Below are 24,631 nucleotides of genomic sequence, written 5' to 3'. Positions count from 1 at the left end.
CCCAAGTAACTCCGTGAGGAATTAAGTTGATTCTAGAAGCAACTTTTTGGCACACAAAGCATTTAGCTCTCACTACAAGGAAATTTGCCAGGTCCAAATTTTGAAAAATCAACAATTAAGAAGGAAAATGGGTGGTTACAGCCAAGATGGAAGCTGGTGACAGTGTAGTTTTTGAAATGTATCATTCATATAAAATGTCAATTTTATTTAATTGTTTCATTTTATATCATGTGCATTTTAGGTGATAATTCTAAAGAGAAATAAAATTCAAAGATTGGGAGTATCTGAACTCAACTTTTGGGTAAGGTTCAACATTTTTAACCATTTCTTCAAACTCTTTATTTCTATAAACTGAATACAGACAATATACTTTAAAAATTGAATGACTATGGCCAATAAATCTTACTAATACCTACTCACATAGGGTGAGAAATAGCCCTTAGCAACATCTACAAGTCATTATCAAGAAATGAGTTCATTTATTTCAGCACTCTGCTCATGCCTCTCTTTACTTTTCATCTTGCTGTACCCTTACTCCCTTGTTTCCTAAATTTTGAGTTTCTCTCTTTGGATTTACTAACCTTCTCTTCAAAATAACTCAGTCTGTAGTCCTGACCCCACTTTCCCTTTTTCTTTTCTCTACATCTGTCATCTATCTGTTCTTCTGCTTCCCACTTTAGACTATTATTTTTTTCTCTTTTTCCCTACAGTCTCCCAGCCCCTTCTTATTTCATCTCAGCCACTACCTAATCTATTTGACTTCTTCCCAAATATGCAAATGGATGGCCCATGTACCTCTATATTTGTGTGTTTTGTTTCCAAGTTAAATAAGTGTATTATTAGGTAGGCACTGCAATTACTAATTCTCGTAATATTGGACAGATGACATTCCTTGTTTTTCTCTTGGTCTTTAATGTAGATGTATACCTGTTAAAAAAATAAAACCTATATTGAAGAGCTATGTGATTACATATGATATATTAATAGGGTAAAACTGAGACATTATGGTAAGATCAGGTAGATTTCTATGCAGAATGCAAAAGAAGGAAATGGACAGAGTTGCCAGTTACTCACTGCTGGAGGCTTTCTCCCATCCCTAATGATGAAAATATAGGGATATTTGGGTACTTGAATTATTAGATGACATGCCCTTCTAATACATGATCTTTTTACGTCAGAAAAATTAGCAATTTTTAAAGATTAAACCAAGAAATCAATGGAGAATTCAAAGATCTTCATTTAATAACTGAACTCAAAAGAAAGTCAAAATTTCCATTACAAACTATTGAAAAATGGAAACAAATAGAACAGCGTCCATGGACATTTAGGGAATTGTGTCAAAGCTGCACTAAGAAGAAAATTTATTGTCTTAAGTATTTACAATTTAGACTGGAAAGAGTAAAAATCAAGCTTTCAACTCAAGAATTTCAAAGAAAGAAAAATCCAAGGAGAAAAAAGTTGAGATATAATTAATGTTCAGCTTACATTTATATTTTGAAGTTGATATAATTGATATTGTCAGTCTTTTGCAAAAGGGAGAAACAAATCATGTTAGTCATCTAGACAATGCAAAGGATATTTTGCCTTTTTATGGCTTTTTTTTTTTTTCATAAAAGAAAGGAAAAGCAAAGATGTTTTGTGAGCTAACACTTTTTTTTTATAACCCCCTCCCCCAAACCTTTTTTAATCCAAGTAATTCTTTCATGCCTGTGGAATAAAAATTATATTGCATATCTTACTCTGTATGGTATTTAGAAACCAAAGATCTGAATGCTGAGTGTTCTCATTGTTACCACTGTGTCCTTGCTTCTAGACCCATACATACAGATACATACATACATCTAAATATTTGTATCATTGAAATTCCACAAGGAGAGGTAAAAGAGAGCGGGGCTGAAAAAATGTTGAATAAGTAATGGCTGAAGACTTCCCAAATTTGTAAAAGACATAAATCTACAGAGTCAAGAAACTGAGTGAATCCCAAGTAGGATAAACCCAACAAAATCCATACCAGGACACATGATAATTAAATTTCTGAAAACTAAAGACAAAAAAAAAACTTAAAATCAGGCAGAGAGAAATGATGTGTTACCTATAAGGCAAAACTGATTTGGATTACAGTAACCTTCTCATCTGAAACTGTGGAGCCAGAAGGAGATGGCATAACATTTGTCAAATGCTGAAAGAATTGTCAACCACAAATTACACATCCAGTGAAAGTGTCTTTTAGGTGTAGGGGAAATAAAAGACATTCTCAGATGAAAGAAAACTAAAAAAATTTGTTGCTAGCAGAGCAACCCTTAAAGAATAGTTAATGGAAGTTCTTGAGCAGAAGGTAGATGACCAGAAGAAATCTTAGAACATTAGGAAGAAATAAAAAACAAAATAAAGGATACATAAAGGAGTAAATATAATAAACTCTTCTTGAGTATTTCCTTTCATGTGTTTTCTCTCGGTTTATTTTGTTACTCTTTAGCTAGATGTTTGAATCAAATTTTAACTTATTTTTTCTCTCATTTTTATTGATATGAGTTCTTGAGGCCATGGATTTTCTTCTGATCATTGTTTAAATGACTTTCTTCATTTCTAATACTTACTTTTCATTATCATATTTTTAAAAAATTTGTTTCTCTTTCACTTAAGACATGTTTAATAGAAACTTTGCTAATTTCCAAGAGGAAGGCTTTTTGGTTTTCTGACTTTGTTATTAATTTCTAGTTTTATTACCTCATGATGACAGAGGGTTGTTTGTAATATTTTTAGTTTATGTAACTCCTAGATGCTTTCTCTCTGACCTAGTAGATGATCATTTTTTGGTGAGTTTTCTATGTTTGCTTGAGATGAAAGTGTATCCTTTATTAATGGGACATGTTTTGATAAATTTATCAACAAGATTTATTTTTAAATGTTCTGGTCTTTTATAGCTTTATGTATTATTTGCCCACTGACCTATCTTGTATTGAAAAAGTATACTTAAGTCTTTAGGTATTAGTGTGTTTCTATTTCTCCTTGTATGTCTAGTAACTTCTGCTTTATAAAGATGGTTGCAGTGCATAGATGTTCATACTTACTATATTTTCTTCGTGAATTGTATCTCTTAATGTCAAAATATGTTTTATATCTAATGTTTGTTGGTGTGAACCTTAGTGATGACAGGATTATAAACTATGACTCCTTATTTGCTTTGGTCACTCTTGTCTTTGTCACCTTTTTAGATCTGTTTCAATACCTCTTCTCTGCACAGCACACAGCAGGTCTTGCTTTGTGAGAATTTAAAGATTTTTATTAATGTCATAAATGTTACATATATTTTTATTGTATTTACTATTTCTACATATTTCATTACATGATTCTCTTTTATTTTTAACTTTCTATATTCAGGAAGGTTGTTTCCTCAATTATTTCATACTTGAAACTGGTTTTCTATAATCTTTATACCTGAATGGCAGATGAGCTAGATATAAAGTTCCTGGTTCTCACTTTCTTGAGTGTCTTGAAAATGCTTCTACACCACTGACGTGCTTTTATGTTTCTTTTAACATGTATGATACAAACCAAATTCTCTTGCCCTTCTAAGTTATGTGGCATTTGTGCCTAGAATTGTTAAGGAATTTTTCTTCATTTTTAAGTTTTACTAGGCTGTGTCTTGAGGTAATTTACCATATTGGTCAATTTCCTCAGTACATGGTAAGTTCTTTCCAAATGTAAATTCAGGTCTTTTATGTCTAGGAAGTTTTCTTGGGTTGTAGTTTTTCTTTTTCAGGTACTCTAATTATAAATATGTTGCCTGTCTTCTGTTTCTACCACTTTTCTCTGATTCTTTAACCACCTTCTTTAATCTCATTTTTATTCTTCTGGGGTTTTTGTTGTTGTTGTTTTGGTTTTCTCCTTTCTTTAATTTCTTTTCTATATTTAATAAGCACTCTCAATTTTTTTTCTGGTTTTGTCCATTTCTGTTCTTAGTTTTAAAATTTTTTGGTGTTTTTTTAATCCCTGAATGCTTATTTGAGCTTACTTAATTCAACTTTTACTTCTGCATTGTAGGTTTTTTCTGCTTTGTGAGATTTTTATTCATTAGAGCAGAGATCATCAGCTGAAATGTTTGACTCATTTTTTTTAACTTCTTATAGAAGCTATATTATAGGTATTATAGACATCTTTCATCTAATTATTTTGTGGTTAGAGCAGATGTTTCCTAATCCAGGTGCAACCTCTTTTGTCAATGTAACAAGATGTGGTTTTATCAATTAATAATAATTTCCCTCATTCATCTTTCAGTGACAGTAAGTAGTAATTGTTTGTTTTTTGTTTGGTCCTCATTTATTTTTCTGGATACTTAATTTTTCTTTCTTGCTTATTTCCTTTTCTACACATTCTCCTAGAGGGTTTCTCTCTTTTTTCTTTTCTCTTCCTCTCTTTCCAGAAGTAATACCTTTTTGGGATCAGAAATTTTTATACTGAACCCTTGAAGTCCCTGCTCTATAGCCCATTCTCCAATCTTCTCACACATAAGGTGGACTTTCTTTTTCTAGAGTTATTTCAGCTCAGTTTGGGACCTCTCATTTCCCTCTCCCCTCTTCCACATGGTTTTGAGACTCCCCACATTCTCTACAAAGGCTTAGATCAGGACTTGAGGTTTAACTTTGCTGTATGTGTTGTTTCTTCCTTTTTACAGGTAATTTGAAGTTTGTACTGTTACCTGTTTTTAATATTTGTGGTTGCATTGTTCTACTTGTTGGATAAGTGTGGAGAGATTTGGATTTAGGCCACTATAATTTTCCTCAGGTTATCTAGAAGTTCACATTTGTGTTCTTTCTAATCAAGGTTAACCAAAAAAGAAATAAAAGACAAACAGAAACCCCCATGTAAGTTTTAGTTTCTATTTTTCTCTTTAAAATGAAAGCTTAAGTTTTCAGATTTTCCTTTCTTGAAGAGGGATTTATATAATTTTATTTCCAAAAGAGTGGTTGAAGAATTTTTTATAATTTAATTCTACTTTTTGAAAAAAGGACTTTTCAGCTAGGAAATAATATTTGGAAACAAGCATATAGCTCATTTTTTCACAGAAATTGAAAAGAAACAACTTTTAAAAAATTCCTTTAGAATTTGTAGAACTCTAGTGTTGTTATGTATTTTATAACAGTGTCATCTCTTTCAGTTCTTTGCCTTTAAACAAAATTTTCTAAAGGAATATCCTTTTTTAGACTTCATCATTAATATTCTTTACATGATTAAAAATTTCCTATACCATTTGTTGATATAATTGAATATTTTAACTGGGTAATTCTTAATTTTTATATTATAATTTTATTTTCTAGCTGATTCAAGGCTGTGCTTGGTTGTGTGGAACAATTATTTTGAAATTTCTGACATCTAAAATCTTAGGTGTTTCAGATCATGTAAGTACTTTCTAGTTAAAGCATAAAAATTTCTGCAAATATGTAGCTAGATGAAAACTTTGAAACCATCTATTTTTACCTATTTATTTTATAGAGATTAAGTGCCTTCTTCAGAGTCCTAGGGGTAGTTATTGGCTGAGTCAATAATAAAACTGTGCAGTTCAATGATCTTTTCAACCCACTAAGAAAAAACTATCAATGAATGCTGACTTAGCCATCCAGGAAAAATATTAATAATATCTTAAGTAGTTATATGTTTGTATTTCAGTTAAAATACAAATAGGGGCATCTGGCTGGTTTAGTCAGTAGAGTGTGCGACTCTTGTTGGAGTTGTGGTTTCGAGCCCCATGTTGGGTGTGTAAATTACTTTAAAATCTTAAAAAATATTTATTTGTTTAAAATAATAAGTTATTTATTTATTGCAAGTGTTAACATATAAGCAGGCTGTACTCAGCTTTGAAATATAAAACTCACAATCTCAATGTAGTTTTATATATGTATAATTACAGACTAAAATTAAGATGTGACTTGATATTTTTAAAACTTGTAAAAGGAAAATGGGAAATGTTAAAAGTTCTCTATCTTTTCATCTTCTGGAAAATATATGGACCTATCCCTCATGTGTGGTGTGTGTTTGTTTTAAAGCCAGTGTCTTACCGAATAGCCTTTGTCTAAGCAGAAGTCCCTACTTAGCTAATCAGTTCAGGGGAACAGAAAACAGTGCAGGAATTTATTTTTGATTCTTGACACTTACTGTTTGGATAGAAGTGCACATGAATGTATCATATAATAACCTACTCTGAAATGTACTTCATCTAGGACTATCCAATTAGGACCCTGTCTAATGCTGAAATTTCTTCAACTTTAACAAGGGATTATGATACTCTCTGGAAGGTCAAGTGCTTTCACTCTCCAGGAGAATTGAGCTTACATACATGTTGAGGTTAAATAAAATTTCAAAATGTAAGGATTTATTCACCATTTATTGCTAGCTCTGCATGATGATTGCTTAGGTTTATTTGTTGCTGCTGTTCTCTGGTATGTCTGACACATTTTCCTTTTTTCTTTCCCTTTTCTTAACTTTTCATTCTGTAGGGGCTGTACATTTTACGGTAAACTTTACTGAAGCCTTCTGATTCATTTATTTATCTGTTAATTTGGTCTGTGCTTTTCTTTTCTGCCTTGCTTCACATTGTCACCCAATTGATTACAAATCGTACACACACACACATACACATCCCTTTGGTGTACTCTTAAGTGACTTCCTGTATGTAACAGTTGTGAGAAAGGCTTGAAATGAAAGTGGTTTGGTTAAATTATTATCAATCATCAGGCCTAGTCCAAATTAGAAAAATAAAGTCTAAATTATCCTTGCTATTCGTAGATAAGGGGAACCATAAATAAATGAAAACCACAGACAGTTGTTACATTTGATACAAAATAATTTTTGTTCCTGAAAAATAATTTGGATTAAGGTTTACATACCAAATATTTTCTTTTTTTGGCCTTCTGAGAATGCAGTGGAAAGATAATTATCTCACTGACATTAGGTAATAAGTATTCAGTAGAAAATAGAAGTTCTACATTGAGTTTGGTTGGTGCTGTTTATTTCAAAGGCCTTGGAGATCAAGTAACTAAACCAAAGTAGTGTGCATAGTTGTTGTAATTCTTATGATGAGTAGCTCTTATGTTTAATGGCTTGAATGTATGTCTGAAAAATTCAACAAGCACCAAAAATTGGAATCAGTGTATAAGGCTTTATGAAAATGACAACACATAGAAAATTTATTCATGATTTGCAGTGTGTAGTGAAAGGGTTAACATGAGATTGTTTCCTTCTTAATAAATGATGATGATAAAATCTCATGATTAACTGCATGGTGGTTTCTGCCCAGTGAATGTTGATCTTAGCTCACTCTTTATATTATCATCTTTATTTTTTCTGACCTCTTTCTTCTTTTCTTTTGATATTTCTCTTTGTTTTCAGTTTTCTTCATAATTCAGTGCATAGCAATGTATAGTTCACTGATTTTTCTTTAAATTTTCTTTGAGGGGCATCTATGTACCTTGGATTATCTCCTTTGTAGACTTTACTAATATAACAAATCAATTCTTATTGACCATAATTCTTAGTGTAATTTTAATTTGTTTTACTTTATTGTCTTCCCAGATTCGCCTGAGTGACCTTATAGCAGCCAGAATCCTAAGGTATACAGATTTTGATACCTTAATTTACACCTGTGCTCCTGAATTTGACTTCATGGAAAAAGCGGTATGAATATTTTTTTGATTTTTCCTTCTCTACAGGTATGATGGTTTTTTGTTCTTGAGTTTTCCTTTTAATCTGAAACTCACAATTTTTGTTCAGAGACACCCAACTTTATCATTTTTTTACTATAACTTTTATTAATCATATAGCATTCCTCACCTGTTTTTTTAATGTGTAAAATCAATAAACAGTGACCTCTATCTTAAAGAGTTATTGATGATGATTAAATGAGATAATCCAGGAACAGTGCTGAAAATACTATTTGATCCACAGTGAATTACTATTATTATAATTCAATTACTTTTATTTTTTTAAAAGATTTTTTAATTTATTCATTTGAGAGAACAGAGCAAGCCAGAGCATGAGCGGGGGGCAGGTCAGAGGGAGAGGGAGAAACAGACTCCCACTGAGCGTGGAGCACATGTGGGGCTTGATCCCAGGACCCTGGGATCATGACTGGAGCTGAAGGCAGACACTTAACTAACTGAACCACCCAGGTGCCCCATACAGTTCAATTACTTTTAATAATCTAGGTCACTTAGAGGTATGGGACTGCTCAGGAAAAATAAATCCAAATTCTTGTTTTGGTTTTCAGAAACTTTAGTTTTATTTCACTTAACACTCCAAATATTGTAAAAAATTTTAACAAGATATTGCCAAGAAAGGTATACTACTACTAAGCATACATTATTCTCTTATCTATCCAACCAGTCATACATTCACTCAAAAACTATTATGACTACTATTTATTTATCTGTGAGGCAGTTTGCTGTAGGACTGACTACAAAGAGGAAAATGTCTTGGTTCCTGCCTTCAGGAAGTACTTAATTTAGTGACGTGGTTGGTTAATCACTCCAACCACAATAATGGGTCATGAGAATTATTTAGCTGTTGATGTCATTTTATTGCTTACTCATATTTACAGTAATTACATTGACTGGCTTCCTTTTTTCTAGCTTCACCAATGAAAATAATGGAATTTTGCAGCCCAGGAAATGATAATATAGGGTCTGGGGATCAGTAAACATAAAATTTAAGAATTAATATTATGGGGCGCCTGGGTGGCTCAGTTGGTTAAGCGACTGCCTTCGGCTCAGGTCATGATCCTGGAGTCCCAGGATCGAGTCCCGCATTGGGCTCCCTGCTCGGCGGGGAGTCTGCTTCTCCCTCTGACCCTCCTCCCTCTCATGCTCTCTGTCTCTCATTCTCTCTCTCTCAAATAAATAAATAAAATCTTTAAAAAAAAAAAGAATATTATGTAAATATTAACAAAGAGAAAACCAAAAGAAAGGAAAAAATAATAGACATAATTTATTTTTGGTTTAATGGCTTTTACTGTTAAAATCTTTGGTACATTTGTATAACTTTTTATAATTTTCATTCTTATAGTAGAAGATGAACGTTGATAAATACATATAATGTTAATGACAAAAACATTTTTACCTTTAAGAAATTTCATTGTGATAGTCAATTTGACATAGATTTTTACTCATTTAACGTAAAATTTAATAACAAATGGCTATTTTGAAATAATTTGCTTTATTTCAGACTCCATTGAGATACACAAAGACATTATTGCTTCCAGTTGTTATGATGATTACTTATTTTATCTTTAAAAAGGTATTTTTAAAATATTTTATCATTTGCTTTTGGGTTCAAGATAAGGACTAAAGTGGATTAATGCTAATAGCTCGGAATTCCACTTTATTTTTAGGATGATCCCATACCCCCTAAAAAAAATTTCTTATTCAGATCTCTCTTTATTTAGTATTACGTGGGTTTTTTAGAAAGCCTCATCAGAAAGGATATTCTTATTCTTTCAAAAGAAATTTATTAGTTACCCACTATGTACCATGGACTACATTCACAGTGTTAGTCCACTGGGGCAAATAAAACAGGCCTGCTCCTATCTTGGAACTTACAGTCTCAGTGGGGGTGCAGGGGCATTAAGCAAATAATCACACAAACGACTAAAGAATTAAAATTGTCATAGGTGTTGTGAAAGGAAAACAACAGTTCGGTATCTTCTAAATATAAAGGACATTCAAGGAAGTCTTGATCCATTTTAAGACATGCACAGGAGAAATCTGTATAGATATTCTTTAAAACATTGTCTATGTATTCATTATTTTCCCAATGAAAGAAAATATTATTATGAGAGAAAGAATAACGTTCTAAAATACCTCTGGCAGGTTTTCTTGGTCTGGGAGTGGTGTATCTGAAAGCCTAGCTAAAGACACTGGGTCTTAGTTTTTAGCATTTTTGAACTATCTTTATATTGTTTAAGTCAGTATGTATTTATTTTATACCTTCAAGTAGATAACAATAACATTTCTCTACTACTCTACCAGGTGTGATCCTGTTGAAACTAGTTTTCTTTATTTAAAGTCAAATTGCGTATCTTCTCTGTATAGTTCCAGCTCCCACATTTCTCATTCCTGTGTTTGCACATAAAATGTGAATAATTTATGAGTGAGAAAGGCATCTGCCTCTACATCTCTGTGGTTTTCCCCTTGATCCAGTTCCCTAGGGACCACTTGGAAAGAGAATAGAGGTAGTAAGAAGGAATGGGTCAACTACACCCAGTGTCCCCTCGGCTCCATCTAGCTCTCCACTAGCCTCTTTCTATTCCATTATGACAAATGGTGCTATTCTTTAAGGCTCCACTTAGAGGAGCTAATGCAGGAATTAACTCCAGTGGGGAGATAGCGAACATGGGAGAAGATGATAGCTAGATCTACTATTACTATTTTTTTTTAAATTAAGATCCACGACTCATAAACATAGTACTAGTCCCCAAACACACCACAGCTCAAACCATGCATATGCATTAACAGGCATTTTTGTGCATTTGCTGCGTGTGTACACACATGTGTGCACACAGACATATCCCCATCCCTGCAGCTATTAAAGCTTAACACCTTTCTGTCTCCATATAAACCCCTTCTCTTTATTTGTCTCATTGTGGCTTATTTTTTTTAACCTCAAGAATACTTCTGATATTCATTTACTTTTTCACTTGTGTGAAATCGCTTCTGGGAAGAAAGAAGAAAAGCATATTGAATGATTTTTCTGTGAAATTACTGAATCTTAAACTCCTATAAGTGCATATATTCTATTAACTAAACCCCTAAATAGGCTTTTTGCTTGCCTAAGTGATCAGAATCTCATGTGTGTCACTTGAAACATTCATCCATAAAAAATGCTCTTGAATGAATGAGAGAAATTAAAAATTCTAAACTTAGATTTCATTTTAAAATTCAAGTTTTACTATGTATTTTTTCATTGTTTATCTCTAAGTTATAAACCACCTATTGTGCACAGTGTAAAACTTGAAGTTCCCTATAAATGTTTTACTCTACCTTTAAGTTGCCTAGGATTGAAGCTAAAGACTCTTTGGCCCAGTTAAGCCCCCACATTCCCCTTCACTCCTCCCTCTGTCCCTCCCTCACCATCATGTGGTACATTTGACCTTCTGTAGGGGTTATTTCTGGCTGAGATAGATCAGGGAAGAAGATATGCCGGAGCTAATTTTATAATAATCAGAAGCTTTAGTGAAGCAGGAATATAAATGGCGTGGGTGGGAGGAGGGGGGTGGGTGGGGCGGGGCAAGGGAGAGCTGGGGGGAAGGAGAGAGAGATTACTACTTTGCTTGGAAGGTTAAGATAAAATAGTCTCTGAAAGTACATGGAAGAAGCTGCCTCCTTGTTGGATACCAATTCCCCACTTTCAGCCCACTTCCCTCCCAGTAAAATATAAACTTCAACTCTAATAAGGAGTTGCCCACATGTAAGAGCTTAGAATTTTAGAGTTGAAATGGACCTTAAAGATTAAAGAGGGCACGTATTGAATGGAGCACTGGGTGTTATACGCAAACAATGAATCATGGAACACTACATCAAAAACTAATAATGTAATGTATGCTGATTAACATAATAAAATAAAAAAAAACTGTACAAAAAAAAAGATTTACCCCAATACCCTTTTCTTTCTTTCTTTTTTTTTTTTTAATAAAAGAGGAATTTAGAACTTCAAGAAAATATTTGCCTGAGGCAGAGATGGGATTAAAGTGTTACTGAGGACTCACTTTAACAATAAAAACACTTCTTTCTAGTGAGGGTGTTTATATTAATGAATCAGAGCATGTTAAATATCACATAATTCCTTAGAAAAGCTTAATTTATTCTATTCACAGGTTTATCGTGATATTTTATATGTCTTATCTGCAAACACTTATCTAAGGTAATTATATCATAATTGTTTTTAAATCATAGTATATTCAGTTAATAAATAACTACTGTAATATCAAATGAATGTGTATTAAACCAGCATTTTGATTAAGAAAGGAGACATGAACCAATCTTAGATGTTCTCTTTAAAAAAAAAGAATGTATTATTCTTAGATATCTCTTTTATGTGTTTGGACTTGTTTTGGAGATATTTCTATTTGAATTAACTCAAAGTTCAAATCAATTTAGTTTAATTTTAATATATGACTAGAATTTAAAGTCCATAAACAGAAGTAGGCTGAAGTTTTGTTTTGGCAATTCTTTTTTTTAACTTTCAGAGAAAATATAATTATTTTTCTTTGTATTCATGAAATAGTTTTTCTGCCGTTTTTGTTAAAACCATTTGTTGTATCACATTTTTTTTGGTGGTTTAAGTGCCAGTCACTTCACTGGCATAAATTATGTGAGAAAAACATAAATCACACATTGCTAGAGGACTTGAGAAATTGTGAAGAAAACTTTATGAGGAAAATCTTAAATTACATTTTATACTTGTAGATATATGATTAAATTTGATGTATTAATGAAGTTTATTTTTTAGGACAGTTTCAGATTTACAGAATAACTGTGAAGATAGTACAGAGAGATTCCATGAGCCCCGTACTCCATGCTTATATTTTCAGTAAACAGTTTCATATGGTTGTCAGAAGGGCTTAATAGAACTTTATGGTTGAAATGGTTAAATCTTATTTGTGGAAATCCAAATCAAAGGGCTTAATAGACCCACTCTACTTTGTTCTGGTCAGATGGAGCCCAGAGGAAAATGCCTTGACATGTAAAAGGAGTGTTTTTAGAGCTCTGAGAATTATTCACATAAGGAATGCATGAGGGCACCTGGGATATTTAACTGAATAATAGAAGATTGAGAAGTACATGACAGCTGTCTTCAAATATTTGAGAGGGTACAGTGTAGAAGAGGACAGACTCAAGGGGACCAAAGGGTGGAAGATATTTAGCTCAAAATAAGGAGGTGATTACATTCCTAAAAGTGATAGCCTTGTGTGTGTGTGTGTGTGTGTGTAGAGGAGTTTTTTAAATTACAAAATAATACATGCATATAGTAATGCATACAGATGAAGTAATATTTCAAGAAAAGAGGGAGTGTTTCTCTCCCTTAGATCTACTCCTCACTGGTGCTGATTGTAAATGGTTTGTATGTATCGTTCTAGAAAACATTTCCAAAAACACAATATTTTTATAAAAAAAATAGAATCAGTCTTATTATGTAACTTTTTATTCTTATTTAATAGCGTATCTTGGGTGTCTGCCTAGATCTTCCTCATACTTTGTAGTGGTCTCCACGTTTTATTGTTCATCATATAATGAGTGATTACCAAGTATTTAGCCATTCCCACAGCATTGGGGGTTAAGATTATATTTATCTTTTTGTCATAACAACCAGTGCTAAGAGTAATGAACATATCTGTACATATTTCTTTGCATACTTATTTTAGTGTTCAAAATATTTGAAATGGGACTGCTAGATCATAATATGAATATAATTTGATAAATACTGAGAACTTATGCTGAGAGTGTGAACACCAGTATTATCAAACTTTAACATTTTCTTTCTGACAGGTTAAAAAAAAGGAACTCATTTTATCAGTCTTCACCAGTGAAGTTTTACATCTTCCAAATGTGTGTGACATATTTACATTTCTTGACCATTTGAAAATTGATGTGTGGGATATTTTAAATTATGGACAGTAACCTTTTGCCTATTACATGTATATAACATTTCTTCTAGGATATCAGTTTATAGTTTATTAATGGTTTTTGACAGAAGTTTAAAATTTCTATACAGTCACAACTGTACATTTTCTGTTAATTTATTGCTTAGCAACACCCACATCAAAATCATTAAATTATTTCCAAATATTTTCTTTCATAATTTTCATTTTTTGCCAAATAAGAATATATTTAAAGCATACAACACAATGATTTGATATATATATTTATACACATTATGAAATGATTACCACAATCAAGTTAATTAACACATCTAACACATCCATCACCTCAAAGTTACCTTTCTGTGTGTGAGAACACTTAAGATCTACACTCTTAGCAAACTTTATATAATATGGTATTATTAACTGTAATCACTATGCTGTACATTAGTTTCTCAGAACTTCTTCATCTTATAACTAAAAGTTTGTACCCTTTGATGAACATCACCCCTGTTAGCCCCCATTATGCACCCACAGCAACCATAATTCTTTTCTGAGTTTGACTTTTTTCTCTTTTATAGATTCCACATATAAGTGATACCATAAAGTATTTGTCTTTCTTTGGCCTATTTCACATAGCATAATGCCCTCCAGGTTTATCCATGTTATCACAAATGGCAGGATTTCCTTCTTTTTTTATGACTGAATAATATTCCATTGCTTATATGTGTATACCACATATTCTTTATCCATTTGTCCATCAACAGACACTTATGTTGTTTCTATATCTTGGCTATTGTGAATAATGCATCAATGAACATGGAAGTGCAGATATCACTTTAAAATATGGGTTTTGATTCTTTTGGATATATTCCCAAGAGTAGGATAGCTGGATCATATGGTAGTTCTATTTTTAATTTTTTGAGGAACCTCCATACTGTTTTCCATAATGGCTGTACCAGTTTACTTTCCTACCAACTATGCACAAGGGTTCCTCCCTTTTCTCTACATCCTCATCAACATTTGTCTTTTGTCTTTTTGATAATAGCCATTCTAAAAGGAGTGAGGTGATATCTCATTGTGGTTTTGAATTGCATTTCTTTATTAGTGATATTGAGTACATTTGCATTTTTCCTGTTCTTCTTTGGATAAATGTCTCTTCAAGTCCTTTGCCCATTTTTAAATCAGATTATTTATTTTTTTTGCCATTGAGTTATATGAGTTCCTTATTTACTTCAGATATTAACCCCTTATCAGATACAGAGTTTGCACATATTTTCTCCCATTCCATCGGTTGCCTTTTCATTTTGTTGATTGTTTCCTTTGCTGTGCAGAAACTTTTTAGGTGATGTCATCCCACTTGTTTATTTTTGCTTTTGTTGCTGGTGCTTTTGGTGTCAGATTCAAAAAATCATTGCTAAGACCCCTGTCAAAGAACTTTTCCCCTGTTTCTTTTTTTCTCATTGGAACTTTAAGGTTTTAGGTATTACTTTTAAGCCTTTCATCCACTTCAGCTTAATCTTCGTGACTGGTATAAGATAGGAGTTTAATTTCATGGTTTTGCATGTGAATATCCAGTTTGCCAACCATCATTTATTGAAAACACTATCCTTTACCCATTGTGTGTTGGTGCCCCTATCAAAGATGAATTGACCATATATACATGGGTTTATTGTTGGGTTCTCTATTCTGTTCCATTGTTCCATGTGTCCATTTTTATTCTTGTACCATACTGTTTTGATTACTGTAGCTTTGTGATATAGTTTGAAATCAGGAAGTGTAATACCTGTAGCTTTGTTCTGCTTTCCCAAGATTTTCTTGGAACTTCAGGGTCTTTTGTGGTTCCATATGAATTTTAGGATTGTTCTTTTTATATCTGTGAAAAATGTCATTGGAATTTTGATAGGGATTGCACTGAATCTCTAGATTGCTTTGGGTAGTATGGATATTTTAACATAATGTCTTCCAAACCAAGAACATAGAATATCTTTCTATTTATTTGTGTTGTCTTCAGTTTCTTTCATCAGTGTCTCTCAGTTTTCAGTGTAGAGGTCTGTCTTCTCCTTGGTGAAATGTATTCCTAAGTGCTTTTTTTTTTTGATGCTATTATAAAAGATTATTTTCTAAATTATCTGTTCAGATAGTTCATTGTGATTGTGTGGAAATGCAACTGATTTTTGTGTGTTGATTTTGTATTCTACAACTTTATTCGTTTATTAGTTTTAACAGTTTTTTGATGGAGTCTTTAGGGTTTTCTGCATATAAGATCATGTCATATGCAAGCATAGATAGTTTTACTTCTACCTTTATTATTTTTTAAATTTCTTTTTCTTGCCTAATTGAATGGATTAGGACTTCCAGTACGATGCTGGAGAGAAATAGTAAGAGGGGGCATCCTTGTCTTGTTCCTGATCTTAGAAGAATAGCTTTGAGATTTTTCAACATTGAGTATGAGGTTAACTTTGGGCTTGTCATACATGCCTTTATTATGTTGAGGTACATTCCTTTTGTACCTAATTTGTTAAAAGTTCTTCTCATGGAGCGGTTTTGAATTTTGTCAAACGCTTTTTCTGTGTCTACTGAGATGATCGTATGGTTTTTATCCTTCATTCTTTTAATGTGGCATATCACATTTATTGATTTGTGTATATTGAACTAGCCTAGCATTGCAAAGATAAAAATCCCACCTGCTCATGTTACACGATCCTTTTAAGGCAAATCGTGTTGAATTTGGTTTCTAGTATTTGTTGAGGTTTTTTGCATCTATGTTCATCAGGAATATTGGCCTACAATATTCTTTTCTTTTATCATCCTCATCTTACTTCAGTATGAGGGTAATGCTAACCTTGTAAAATGAGATAAAACATGTCCTTTCCTCTTAAATCTTTTGGAAAAATTTGTGAAAGATTAGCATTAATTCTTGTTTAAATGTTTGGTAGAATTCTCTAGTGAAGCCATCTGGTCTTCCATTTTTTTTAGATTTTTGATTACTGATTCAATCTCCTTACTAGTTTTTTTTTTTTAAGATTTTATTTATTTTTGAGAGAGAGAGATAAAGAGAGAGAGTGGGGGTGGCAGGGGGCGAGGAGCAGAGGGAGAGGGACAAGCCGACTTCACGCTGAATGCAGAGCCTGATGCGGGGCGGGGCTCAATTCCACGACCTGAGATCTTGACCTGAGCCGAAATCAAGTGTCGGATGCTTAACCCACTGAGCCACCCAGGTGCACCTCCTTACTAGTTTTAAGTCTATTCAGATTTTCTATTTCTTCGTGATTCAGTCTTGGTAGGTTGTACATTTCTAGGAATATGTCCTTTCTTCAGGGTATCCAGTTGTTGGTGTATAATTTTCATAGCAGTCTCTTATGACCCTTTGTATTTTTGTGGTATCAATTTTAATGTTCCCTCTTTCATTTATGATTTTATTTATTTAAATCTTTTTTTTAGTCTAACTAAAGGCTTATCAATTTTGTTTATCTTTTCAAAAAACCAGCTCTTAGTTTCATTTATGTTTTCTATTGTTTCTTGTCTCTGTTTCATTTATTTATCTTACAATCTTTGTTTCTTCTTTCCTTTTACTGATGTTGGGCTTAGTTTGTTGTTCTTCCGGTTCCTTGAAGTGTATCGTTGTTTATTTGAAATCTTTTTTTCTTAATGTAAGCATTTATCACATAAAATCCCCTCTTAGAACTTTTGCCGCATCCCGTAAGTTTTGGTATGTTGTGTTTTTATTTTCATTTGTTTCAAAGTGTTTTTTATTTTCTTTTGATTTCTTCTTTGACCATGTATTTGTGAATTTTCTCTCTTTCCTACTATTATTGATTTCTCATGTCATACTGTTGTGGTCAGAAAAGATACTTGATATGATTTCAGTCTTAAATTTGTTGACTTGTTTTGTGACCTAACGTAGGATCTATTGTAGAGAATGTTCTGTGTGCATTTGAGGAGAATGTGTATTCTCCTGCTGTTGGATGGAATGCTGTATATTGCATTTTTCATTTTCATTCATTGTATTCTTTACCTCTAGATGTTTCTTTTTCTTTTTTAATAACTTCTAGCTCACTGTTAAACTTGTTTTATTCATGGATTGTTTTCCTGATTTTACTGTATTGTCTACATTCTCTGAAGTTCACCGATCTTTCTTAAAACAATTATTTTGAATTCTTTGGCAATTCACAGATCTCTATTTCCGTGGGGTTAGTTACTGGAAAATTATTGTGTTCCTTTGGTTGTGTCATACTTCCTTGATTTTTCATGTTTCTTATAGCCTTTCATTGATGTCTTCACATTTGATGGAGCAATCACCTCTTTCAGACTTTAGGGACTAGTTTTGGTGAGGAAAGACCTTCACCTGCAGGTGGGTGTAAAGAGCCAGCTGGGTAAGGTGTGCTGTTTCCATTCCTGGGGAAGGCTCAGCAGTATAGTGCCTGTGCACCTTTATTAGCGAGGTTAGCATCAATGAAGATTGCAGGGCTCCTCGATGACCAAGGCTGTGGATATCTGTAATGGTGGTGATCTGTTAGGATTTGCAGTGGTGAAGCTGCTGGGGACCACCCGATCTTTCCCCCATGGAGCATGTCATGGCCAAGGGGATCCCCCTTGGCACTGGGTTCATCTTATGGATGCCCTGGTTGTAGTGGTGACGGTGTTGTTTGATACATGGGTGCCCATGGAGCAACTATGGGGATTGGAATTCGTGTGCTTGCAGAGCAGTGGCAGCTCTGGGGTCCAGCAGCTCTGGCTAGCCCACAGTAGTGGTGGACCTGGGTCCTGAGATGAGAGCGTACATGGAGCAGCCATGGATTCAGGGACTGTGGCCCAGGCACTCATGGAGCAGCGATGGTTTTAGGGTGTGGGCCCCTGGCTAGCCCACAGTGGTGACAGTTTGTGGGACATGGGTATGCATCAAGTGGCCACAAAGCTGGAGTCTGGGGTGCAGGCACTCAGAAAGTAACAGCGGGCTTGGGGTTCTGGCTAGCTTGCAGCATTAGTTTCACACCTAAGGCCCTGGTGTGTGGGGTCGGAAATGCTGGCATATGCAGAGCAGCCATGTCTCTCTAGCTGACCCGCGTGGGGCTTGTGCCCGGGGTTGTTGGGGACGGGCAGCCCAGGTTCCAGAGTGGTGCCCAGCAGCTCCTACTGGGCGGTAGTGCCGCAGTGTCTCCCTCCCAAGGGTTGCTCGGTGCTTTTTTACGTGAGAAACACCTTTACTTCGCCTTCACATTAAGTTGATGGTTTGGTTAATAGGTATTTCTGGGGTTTTTTCCAGCATTTTTAAGGTAATTATTGTTTTCTAGCATTGAACATTATAGATGAGAACTTTTATATAAAGTTTTGCTCTCTGGAAATTTATGGAGTTTGAGATATGCATGTGCATATGTACACATGAGTGTGTGTGTTTTGTATGTTTATTAATTCATGGGACATTTTAATCTGAACATTCACATCTTCCTTTACCTCAGAGAATTGTTGGTTCTCTTAATCTTTTGCCTTAGCCTCTCTTTTTTGAACATCTGTTATTGCTCTTTATCAATTTATCTGTTTCATTTGTATGTTTGCAGATTTGGTTGTGCATTCACATTTTAAATTAGCTACTAGATTTATTTGCATCAGCAATTATTGTCAGGGCCTGTCCTCCCTTGCACACAGTGGCTCACCGCAGGGTCCCGTTGTGACCAGTAGATTTCAGGACAGATGAGAAGCCCCCTGCCCCACCCCCTCCACTGGGCAAGTCAGGGCCAAGCTGCAATGGAGGCAGAGTAATTTGGCGATTGTACTGCTTTTCTGACAGGCTCTCCCCTGACCAGCCTTTAAGAAAAAGATCTCTGGATCTTTGTGTGCCCTTGAACTTCCTTACCTCTTAGTGTTTTACTTGAACTGTGTTACTTTTCTCTCCAACCCCAAAATCCATAGTAGAAGAATATGGATTTATGCATATAAAACCAAAGTCTTCCATCTTCTCGATGGAACGTTGAACCAGGCAGTCCATACCTCTTGTACGAGTCCAACGTGCAGGCTAAGAGGAGAACAACATCGACACTATTCAGGCTGTGTTCACTGCACAGTGCCTAGAGCTCAGTAGGTTCTTTAGACATACATTTTTGTAGAACTAAAAATACTTATATGCTTTACCCAGTCACTTTTCTTCTAGAAATTTATCCTGAAGAAACACTCAAGGATGCTCAGAGTTTTATGTACAAAGATGTTCATGGTACTTATAGTTGTAAAAAATGAAAGCAACTCAGAAGTCCAGCAGTACTTATCTAAAGCAGTGTATATATTCTACGTGGCTGAATATTTGATAGAAATTATTTTTCTTTAAATTCTTCTAGAGGTACAATCTCCAGCAATCAGTAAAACCTATTTTATCTTAACCAAAGCATGGCTTTTTTACATACCTTACATAATCCTATGTAAATCATGTAATCATGCCTTTCAAATTGCTATAATTTTTAGTGATATTGTCTAATATTTTTTATGTTACTGAGTAGTTTAGAGAGAATCAAATTTTTTAAACTTAACAAATAAATGAAGTTTATATATATGTAATCATAATGGACATTCAGTAAATAGAGAATGTTTTTTATTTCAGAAAACAGCTCCTTGAACATGGTGAGGTAAAACTTTCATTTTAATCTCTGCTGTATTTGTGTATTAAATTCTCGCTCAAGGATACCTCACAAAGGTACTGACTCGCTGCGGATGCACTGTCAGCAGTTGGCTCAGTGGTTCTGCACAGCTAATAAATGCTGATCCTTCCCATGGGTTCATCGTTTTTGAATAGTCGTCAGGATTTCTGAAAAACAGAAGGCTCATTTATGACCACGGAGCATAATTAAGTTATTTTATTTATTCATTCATTCATTTATTCGTTCAACAATAAAAGTGTTAATTCCTGACCCACTGAGCTAGTCAGCCTCAGCCCATCAGGGCAGACATCTGTGGCCCTGTGCCTGGTGGCCTTTGGCCACACCCAGACTTGATGGGCAATCTGTTACAATCTTAGAGTGTTATAGGATACAGAAGATGGTATAGCAGTGTTCCTGCCCTCAGATAATTTTTCAACAGAGACATGAAACAAATAAGACAGCATTTTATATGGTGCTAAATTATTTTGTGGCATATGAAGAGAAAGCCCAGCAGGGGCTGGAAATATGATTTCCTAAGTAAAAGCACTTTGAGTCTTAAAGGAAAGGCCAAATTTACAAGAGAGGGCAACTGAATTTGGACCTAATAAAAACAGCCTATAATGGTAACAAATATTTTTTAATAGTTACTATGTGCCATGTACTGTGCTGTTTTAATTCTCGTAATATTATTCCCATTTTGCAAATCAGAAAATTATGTTAATTAGAAGAAAGTAACTGTTAACAGAGACAAACACTAATATTTCAAGGACTTAACTCAGTAAAGTTTGATTCTTTGCTCACATAAAGTTGAAACGAGGAGTTCCTGGTTAGTGGGTGGCCCTCCCAACAAGCAGTGATTGAGGAACCCAGACTCCTTCCATTTATAGCTCAGCCATCTGCAGTGTGTAGCTTCTGAGGTCGATATGCTTGTCTGCATCACGTCAGCAAAGGAGAAAGAACAGGGAAGACTCTGCCCTGGAGGATTGATGTGCTTGTCTGCATCAAGGCAGTGAAGGAGAAAGCACAGGGAAGATCATGCACTAGAGCTTTTGTAAGGGCTGGGCCTGGAAATGGAAATGTAAGCTTCCTGGCCTCAGCCAGACCTCAGGCACACAGCCACACCTGACTGCAGGGAGCTGGGAAATGGAGTCTAGCTGCATGTCTAAGAAGAAAAGCAAAGCGGTCTTGGCCACGGAATAGAGACCTACGGAAATTAAATAACTTTCCCCAGGTCTGCCACTAATTTGTAGTAAAGCTTGCATTTGAACACTAACAAGTCCACTTCCAGTGCCTTCAAAGTAGTAGTCAGAACTTATGGCTTCCTATGTGCAGGGCTTTTGGGGAAGTGATTTACATATAGTTATAATTTCATTCACACAACAACCCGTTGAGGTAAGTACAGTTATTCTATATATTTTACAGGTGAAAGAAAACTATGGCATGGAGAAGTTGAGTAACTTAGGGTCACAAAGCTGAAGGGACCTTAGCTCTGTGGAACCAAGGCCTATGAACCTAGGCCATGTGGCAGCAGAGTCCTGCTGTTAATCATTCTCCACATGCTACCACCTAATGTGAACTGCACTTACGCACATCAGTCTTGTCACATTGCCCAGTTTTACTTAACAGTGCACATTCATACTTTATTGTATGGTATTTAAAACCCACTGCTTTTTATTTTTTTAAACCCACTGCTTTTTTTTTCTCATTTAACTTTATTTATTTAAAAATTTTTTTTTATTATGTTATGTTAGTCACCATAGAGTACATCATTAGTTTTTCATGTAGTGTTCCGTGATTCATTGTTTGTGGATAATACCCAGTGCTCCCACTGCTTTTTAGAAACACAATATTCCTTAATTTTCTGCCTTCTTTTCTCACATGAATTTTGCTTTCTTTCATTTCTCCATTTATCCTTATTTTGCCCATTTTAATTTTTTTATGTTAATTCTGCATACTAATCAGTTCAATCTTTATTATGTGCTTATTATACACCAGGTCCCTGCTTTTGTGGAATTTAATGTGTAGTGGAGGAAGACAAGCAATGTGAACAGATAATTATATGTGCCTTGACAAAGGAAGTAGGTAGAAAAGTAGTACAGAAGAAGTGATTAAATTTGTGTGAAGGAGATGGGGTAGTTAGGAACAGATTTTTTTTTTTAATGACCTTAAAGGAGGAATTTACCAAGGTCAAAGCATGTGCATGTACAAAGAAGGCATAAGGTAATACGTTATGTTCAGAGCTACAGACAAATCAGGACTGCTGATGCATAGAAAATGCAAGAAGTAGCAGAAAATGACATAGGTTCAGACCACGATGACTTTGTATGCAAAGAAGCTGAACTCTATCCTGGACTTTGTTGTTAAGCAAGAGATTAGGTATAATCAGATCTGAGTTGTAGATATATATTTGTCCTGTTGGCCATAAAAAGGATGGCTTTTTAAAAGGTAATCAGAATTTCAGGGAAGAATTACTTCTTTTGAAAAATGGATTGAGTGATATATGTTGGGGGGTCTGTACACTTCTATGTTCTCAGACTAATAGAACCATGTGGTTGAATACTTTATTGTCTGGAGAGGAAGCATAGTGTAGTGGTTAAAGAAGCAGACTTGGGAGTTGGCTGGCCCCAGATCCTTGTTCTTCCACTTACTGGCTATGTGATCATAGCCAAGTTACACTACATCTTTTTGGGAACAACCAAAACAGCAGTAATAACAATAGTTATCTCATATGGTGGCTGTGGGATTAAATGAGTTATATGTAAGAGAGTTACAATAATGCCTAGTGTTAAATTAATCACTGTGTACATGCCCACTTTTAAACTTGCGTACCTTCTGGACCAAGACCTCTGGGGCTCCAGTTAATACTCTGTCTTCTGTTAACTGTGCCAGTGAAGGGTATCTCTACCATGTTTTCAAGACATCTCCACAACTGTGGTGGAAGGTAGTTTTGACAGGTACAGTCTGCCATTTGGACTGGCCTTCTACATTTACTCTTTGTTTTCTTTATGCTTGGGAGCTGCTACCTTATACTTTACCCAGTTGGGCTCACTTATATCAAGGATGGATAGTGAACAGTTTCCTGAGCTTCTCTTCTTTCCTTGCTTCCAGCCTCTAAAAGATGTGAGGATTTTCTTAGTAATTTTTATGTGGAAAGAGGTACTAACAAATGGATGGTAGGGTAGTAAAGGATTTTGGACTGTGCTTTTTGACTGTAGCCCTCTGTCTTCTACTTAGTAGTTGAAAAGAAAACTATTTGATAGAATAGGAGATAAAATAACTATGGCAAGAGAGGTCCATGGAAAGTCAGTAGCCTGTGAGTAGAGTGGTTAGAGCATGTGGATAACAATAGAAAACAAACATAAGTGGTGCCATTTGGAATGGTCGTTCTGTGTCATTCCCCCACCAAAAAAAAAAAAAACATGCAGGGAAGATAAGGAAATGGTGAGGATCTTTCAGATGTCCATATGAAAACAGAGTCTTTTCAGCCTTTAGATAATAGAGGAAAGTCAAGAAGAATTACTCCTTTGGATTTAATTCTTGTCATATGAGCAGTTGGTGCTAAAGTAGAAGTGATGGAAAAAGAGTACAAGTGATGGGATTTCGGAGAGACGATGATAGTCTCATCCTGTGGCTCAGGATAACCAAAGGAAGGCATGTTGGGAGAAGTCAGATGTACACTTTAATAAATTAGAACCACATCTATGGTAGTCTGTTTCTAGATGCCACATTTTAACAAAACATGGGCGGTCTGTACCATGTCCAGAGCAAGGCAGCCAAATTATGACACCACAGAACTAATGATCCAAGTTTCTGAATATTTAGCTTAAAAATAGCTTTCTAAGGGTGAAGGTGGGATTAGTGCAAAGTCATGAGTACAGCATTTGGATAATAGAGAACTGTCATGTGCAAATGGGTTAGACTAATTTTGTGCAGTTGCAGAGGTGTGGAAATTATGGGGAGACATTGGTTCAGTTTTAGGAAAGATTTTCTAACATTTACAGCTATCCATAATTATAATAGGCACTTTTATGGCATATTCTTTTTCAGGAATTAGTGAATAACCAGTTCATAGATTTACAGAAGAGATCCCTGCTTTGGATAGATGATTAAAGAAGATGGCCCATGTAATCTACCAGTCTGTGATTTAATGGTCCTAACCAAAAAGACCTATTTAGGTGTGAAGTGTGTTGATGTTTTTTTGTTCCCTCCACAACATGCCCCCGACTTTGTCCAAAGAGGAGTTTGACTAAAGAAAAATGAAGGATTGATTTTGAAATAAATCTTCCACATCCCAACTTTGGATTCAAGAATTATGAAAAAATTAACAAATTCATTTAAGTGAACGTATTTACTTAAAAAGGAAAAACACAGCTTTGCA

The 24,631-nt window shown here is 34.7% G+C and overlaps 1 protein-coding gene across 1 annotated transcript in view; it reads left to right on the top strand.

Moving 5' to 3' along the window:
- DPY19L2 (dpy-19 like 2) overlaps positions 1-24,631 on the top strand; it is a 91,476-nt gene that overhangs the window by 51,825 nt on the left and 15,020 nt on the right. Inside the window, exons 12-17 of the mRNA XM_021699335.1 lie at positions 242-301; positions 5,319-5,399; positions 7,570-7,671; positions 9,217-9,288; positions 11,864-11,910; positions 20,217-20,241. Coding sequence (XP_021555010.1) covers positions 242-301; positions 5,319-5,399; positions 7,570-7,671; positions 9,217-9,288; positions 11,864-11,910; positions 20,217-20,241 — 387 coding nt within the window. The remainder of the gene's footprint in view (positions 1-241; positions 302-5,318; positions 5,400-7,569; positions 7,672-9,216; positions 9,289-11,863; positions 11,911-20,216; positions 20,242-24,631) is intronic.

This window comes from Neomonachus schauinslandi, chromosome 12 (assembly GCF_002201575.2).
Source record: "Neomonachus schauinslandi chromosome 12, ASM220157v2, whole genome shotgun sequence".
Lineage (NCBI taxonomy): Eukaryota > Metazoa > Chordata > Mammalia > Carnivora > Phocidae > Neomonachus > Neomonachus schauinslandi.
Note: the sequence above shows the minus strand (reverse complement) of the source record. Positions and strands in the feature narration are given on the sequence as shown.